This window comes from Erpetoichthys calabaricus, chromosome 4, assembly GCF_900747795.2.
Source record: "Erpetoichthys calabaricus chromosome 4, fErpCal1.3, whole genome shotgun sequence".
In the NCBI taxonomy this organism is placed as follows: domain Eukaryota; kingdom Metazoa; phylum Chordata; class Cladistia; order Polypteriformes; family Polypteridae; genus Erpetoichthys; species Erpetoichthys calabaricus.
Genome location: NC_041397.2, coordinates 129,919,124 through 129,925,548, shown reverse-complemented (window position 1 = coordinate 129,925,548; position 6,425 = coordinate 129,919,124). Strand labels below are relative to the sequence as shown.

At 35.8% G+C, this 6,425-nt stretch overlaps 1 protein-coding gene across 2 annotated transcripts in view; it reads left to right on the top strand.

The window, feature by feature from the left end:
* Positions 1 to 357: 357 nt before the first annotated feature.
* The window catches only part of si:dkey-100n23.5 (uncharacterized), a 667,944-nt gene continuing 661,876 nt past the window's right edge, over positions 358 to 6,425 (top strand). For both annotated transcript variants that reach the window (XM_051926134.1, XM_051926133.1), the window contains exon 1: positions 358 to 613. In XM_051926134.1, the coding sequence (XP_051782094.1) occupies positions 533 to 613 (81 nt within the window). In that variant the 5' untranslated portion in view covers positions 358 to 532. The remainder of the gene's footprint in view (positions 614 to 6,425) is intronic.

Sequence of the window (6,425 nt, the reverse complement as noted above, 5' to 3'; positions counted from 1 at the left end):
ACCATCTCTGGGCACATTCCCGCACACAAACGTGCTCGTACAATTCTCAAAAACCAAGTTGACATACCTCTTTGAATACTCCCAGCAGAAGTGTTCTCAAGCAGAAAGGGAAAACGCCATACAGACATCGAATTCAGATTCCTGCAGCAGGATATACCATCGCGAATAGCTTCGCAGCGGTGCCTGGAGTAATTTAACGATCTATGAAAAATGAGACATTTAACGTTTAAAAAATGTTTTCCCGAAGTGGTAGAAAAATTATTTTTCTTCTTAAATTTAATCTGAAAATGTGTATAGTACATATGAAGAATTCATCGAAAGATGGTACCAAACAAAGTGAAGAAATAAACAACGAACGGGTTTGTGACCTGCGCTTATAGGAGAATGGCGAAGCTGCAGCGCAGCGTTTCTTAGTTATGGAACCTTTTTGTCCCTTGCCTCTTGCTGTACAAAATGTATACATGTCGTGCAGCTTTCGCAATTATCAATCATAAACATTGAAGGCTGTTTTTTTTTTTTCTTTTACTTCAAAATGGTAATTGAAAGCGTTAAATATTTCACAAACGGCAGTCGCTGTACAGTTTTCAACGCAGACTCTGACGACTACAGATGTGTAAGTAGAAAATAAGTTAGCCGGTCTCCTGTTTCAATGATTTGACCAGGCCCATTGGCTGTATGGGAACAGGAACCGCTTATTTCAAACTGACAGTACTCTTTTAAACTGAAGAAACATAACGGATCTAGAACCGTATTTGACCCTATGGAAATCAGGATGAGGCATTAAATAATGTGTTAGCCTGGAGGTTATTTTTACCTAAGAGATTTTTTCTTAAGTCATAAATGCTTATTATTTCTTATCCTCAAACTTCGTCAACAATTAACGTCCTTGCATATACCGGAAATCAAAATTTTTGTATATAAAATGTTATTCTGCTTTACAATATTTTTTTCTTCTTTACAAAGAATTCTGAGTGACATCAATTAAGGAGAAAATTAAGTTAAAAGTCACTCAGTACTGGAATGAGTACGACGTCAGTGTATTTTTTTAACTAATATATTAAATTCAGTTTACATTACAATGTAAAGTATTTGTTGCTAATCCCACTGCTGCAGAAACATAAAAAGAAATCATGATCGCAGCGACAGTACAGTGACACAGCAGATATAAATTGCTAAACAGTGACAGTGTCCCATAAACGTAAATCATGCTGGTGAACATCCCATCCACCCATTTTCCAACCCGTCGAATCCGAACACAGGGTCACGGGGGTCTGCTGGAGCCAATCCCAGCCAACACAGGGCACAAGGCAGGAACCAATCCCGGGCAGGGTGCCAACCCACCACAGGACACACACCAAGCACACACTAGGGCCAATTTAGAATCGCCAATCCACCTAACCTGCATGTCTTTGGACTGTGGGAGGAAACCGGAGCGCCCGGAGGAAACCCAAGCAGACACGGGGAGAACATGCAAAGTCCACGCAGGGAGGACCCGCTGGTGAACGTAACGGGTAATAATCAGCAAATACGGGTAACTGAGCCTCAGTAATGATGTCATGGTCACAGGTCAAAAACATGACTTTTCAAATAAATGAACAACTAGCTAACTACAGGCTCGAGTAACTTACTGACGTGGAGTGTGAAGGAGTAGGCTTACTTCGAATAGCTCGGGTCATAAATGCACTGCATTGATGGAAGATTGGGCTGTTTTAACCACCAAATAAATACCGTCCTATGATGCACAATTATGAGGTCCACTGTGCATTTTGTGAAGTTAGTTAAGTGTTCAGGATGATAGATTGACTTTAACCAGCCTTATTAAAAACACAAAAACATATCATAAAGCACTGTGCTGGGTATCTGAAATGCAATATAAAGTAAGTCATTGTGAGCTCAAAAACGCTTACAAAATCGAAAAAAAGAATAAAAACATAATAACAATGATGAAAGGAATATTGAAGAGAGTCCAACAAAATAACAATATTTTTAGTGGACAATTTAAGACAACATCAAATCTCACAGATAAAACAAGGCTTCTTCCAACTTAAATAGCTTCAGTACTCCTAATTTCCCACAAGAAAAGTAAAAAGCTTTTTCATCTTTAATAATTACACCTTTTGATAAGAGTTCTGTTTAATCTCTTTTTAATTAAAGATATGGTCCAAACAGAACACTGAACTAAATCTAAAAAAAAATAACATTTCTCAGGGCTTTGCTTTTTTCTCCCAGTAATAGTGGAAATTAAAATTGGAGAAAACTATATTGGTTTGTCTGGAGTTTAGAGATGGGCCAAATTGAAATTGTTTCTATAATAACGTTGTGGAATATTTACAGTGCTAGTACTTTGTATATAAAATGCTTAATGGTTTAAAACATTTTGTCTTGTTTTCTCTTACTTTGTAAAAATGTCTAATTGTTTTCTGTTCTTTGTTGACACAGTTAGAATGAAGGTATATTTGTTGTATTTGTATTTGTTTAATGCTATGGCAGTAAAAAATGTACAAATTCAATGTTGCACTGTGTTTCTCTGATAATAAACAAATAACATAAATATTTTCAGATTTCTAAAACACAGGGGTAAATCAAAAGGTATCCAGCGTAATATTTTAAGTTTTTATCTTTTTGTCTGCCGTGGCTGTTTTTGTCAAAGTTACTGTGACACAAGTCCAAACTGGTCTGTTATTTTACTGTGTTAAACCATTTTTAAAATGGTTGATCCCCTTTTCACATGCACCACAGAAGAGCAGCATACTGTTATCCATTGTTTGGGGGCTGGATATGTATCAAGAGCACATATTCATCATAAACTTTTATCTCAGTATGGAATCTCTGCTTTACCTGTGCCAAATGGCTATGAATAAATTGGAATGTTCAAAAATGACTGTACAAATGTCAGACGTGAAGAGTGAACAGGCCTCCTGTCCACATCTTCTACTGCTGACAGTTTTAAATGTACCAGCGACATGGTGCTGACATAAAGGCATGTGACCATTGATGAGGTAACAGCCCATCATCAAATCAGTCACAGTTCTGGTTATGAAATTCTTTAAGACAGCCTTTATTTTCATAAGGTTTGTGCACAGTAGGTTACAAGACAGCTAACCAAAAAAAAAAACCTACAACATCATGTGGAAATCCATTAGCATCCTTTGAATTGCTGTTGTGACAAGGGTGATGCCTTTTTGAGATGTGCCATTACTGGAGGTGAGATATCATTTCGCTGTGAACCAGAAAGCAACCAACAGAAGGAAAAGTGATGCTCCTGGTGTTTTGGGATTCACAGATACTTGAACACTGTATTGAGAGAGGTTCAGCAATAAACAGTCTTTGCTACTGTGAGATGTAATGGGACAAACTAAAGCTGTGACAATACCTGCCTATACATACTATGTTGGCCAAATGTTGCTACTTTACAATATATGCCTACTAACTGATCTGCTTAATGGCACCTAACAAGGGTATCAATACACCACAGACCAAGTAGTGAATTAAGTGTTGCATGCCTGGACTTTCATTCAGCAGAAGTTATTTTTTTCGGTGAGTAAACACAAAGTAGTCTAAGATTCAAATAAAACCTGTATTTTTAACACATTGGATACACTATCTGAGTGTATATAGATGCACAAGTAAATATCTTATGATGTAATTTAGGGATGTTTCTTGCTTTATACTTAATGCTGACACGGTAGGTTCACCAAGCAAGTACAGTCAGTAGATGGATATATACTGTGTATGTGTGTTTATGTATATATAGTACTTAATTTTTTTTTTACACTTAAAATAGAATTTAAATTGGCCAAATAGTAGTGCATCTCAATTTGTGAATGAAAGTACCTTATAGGACTGGTGCTCTGCCCATAAAACGTGTCCTGTTTTGCATTGCATATTACAGTATTAGAAAGCCCCCATTAGTCTTAGCACTTAAACAAAGTCTTGGATACTAATTTATGCAAAATATATTCATGTTAGAGTTGTTGCTGTACTTCCTTATATTACTGTTTATTAGTTATCTGAAATCTTTGCAGTTTCACTACTACCAAGTCCTTCCCATTCTTTTTTTTCTTTATGTTGTTTTGTTATAGGGCTGGATTGGAACTGGATCTTAAAGTGTATGTGGAATTACAATTAATTCTCAGAGTGTCTGAACTTGAGGTATTTTGCCAGTGTCAACTTTTTTTCAGTGTTTTTGATACATTGTTGAAGTGCCTAAAGTGGGTGTGAAAAACCAGTTGACCAAGGGCAGGTGGAACTATTTTATAATGGAGCTTTGCTTGGATCCTCTTTCTGTAACAAGGCATGCCATTTTTGGTTCTGTCCTGTCTACTTCCTTATAAAGTCTTGAAGCATAGCTGTTTACTATACAGTAATAACCCAGTAATGAAAGTGAGTATCAGGTAAAACCACAGCTATTTCGCCTTTACGTCTCTGAAAAAAATTTTTTTTATCTGCATTCTCTTCCCGTTCCATACAAACAATGTTTCAAGTTTCTTAAATAGGATTTATTAATATTAAACAGGAGTGCACTGGTAAAAGAATAGAAATTTGACCATTTGTTTATCCCTAAAGACAGTGTTGAAATTTTGTCTCTAAATAAGGTCACATTATGAACATACCATATCTTTTAACTTTTTAATGTATGTATTTCATTCTTTAGATTTTTGAACCATCAAGAAAAATCGCTATGTGATGAAAATCACACTTTTTAGCTGAAACTTGCAGTGCATTTTTAAAGTGGACCATAAATTTAAAAGTCTGTTTTTGGTGTTTCTCTGTCTTGTGACAGCCGCTTGTACTTTCTTCTCCTGCTTCTGAAGTCACAAGAATTGTAAAAAGCAGATAAAGGTAAAGTGACTGAGTGCAAATTGCAGCTTACATTTATATTACAAACAATCACCAAGAAATTATTTAATGTCTATATGTCAATGATGATTTTAAAAATTGTGAGCTGAAGTCTGTGGGACATGCAGAACTGTAATTTATTATTCGTTTCTATTCCTTCCTTTTTTCTATGTATTAACAGTTGATGTGATTTGAAAGCAGCCCAACTAGACTCAAAGAATCTGTTCATCTGAGCACATCTGAAAATGTCCCATTCAGAGTGTTTTATTTCATAGGTTTTTTATGATGATTTTCCATGTTTCATCATGTAAAGAAATACATTCAATTTTTAAAAATGCCTGCAATTTCTAAATATTTTCCTCTCAGTTATGGTTTTATGATATCATTACACTGGTAGTATTGAACTGTATACAGCAAAATCAAACCTTTCATTTTGCTACACACTGCTTTCTAGCACAGGGACTATTAAAGTTTTTTCTTGCTTGTTGTGGCATTGCCATCAACAAATTAAAATTTAGCAACATTAAATTGTGCATTTTCAAATGTGAATAAGTTGGTTCAGAGTAAGCCAAATGGAAACACTGTTCAATGTAAACAAGGACCATTTGTTATATGTGCTTGAGTTTTTACTGTAGCCTGCTCTCAACCACGTTGCATATAGCAGTGTATAGGTAATCTGTTATTGCATCTTATTTCCATTTTTCAAATATACAGGTACCTTTAGTCACCAAATATATTTCAGTTAACATTTGTAATCTTACAGGCAGGAAACCTGCTCACATTCACAGAAGAATGTTGCATGCAATATGTACAATCCACCTTAATAAAAGCATAAGTGTCTGTGTTTCTTTCTGGTTGCTATGTCACTGTTATTCCAAAAGATGGTGCATCACAAGCATCGGTAGTAATAAAATGAATTGCATTTGTCATTCAAATAACTATCGCATCACAAACATTAACACTGCTTTTACGAATCCAATACCAAATGGCACATAACAGAGACATATGTATTGAATGGTGCACTGCAAGCGTTAACTCTGAGGTCTGCATTGATTATTTAGATTTCAGCCTGCCTTAGATGGGTAGCACAGCTAGTGTACAATAATATGTGAGGTTAGAAGTAGCAGAACAAGTGTGGCTGATTAAATCTATTTAAGAAAAAAATACTCTTTGGTCTGCGGTGGTTTGTTTCCTGCCTTGCGTCCTGTGTTGGCTGGGATTGGCTCCAGCAGACCTCCATGACCCTGTAATTAGGATATTACGGGTTGGATGATGGATGGATGGATGGATACTCCTTGGTGGAATAATAATAATGCTTAACTGTTTGTGAATGTATTTTTACTGATATAAGAAAAATGCCACATATTATTATGGATTTCTAATTGAAGAAAGCAATTTCTTGACATCTTAACAAATATGCATAGTGATTGCAATATTATCTCTTTGTGTGGTTATCTTGAGTTTATGCTAGCATTTTGTTCTGCCTGCTAGATAAGACAGTATATAATTTTTGATGGTAAGACAGCACAACCTGGCAGGGTCTGTAAATAATGGAATGTGTAAAGCTCATGCTGTTTCCTATGCTG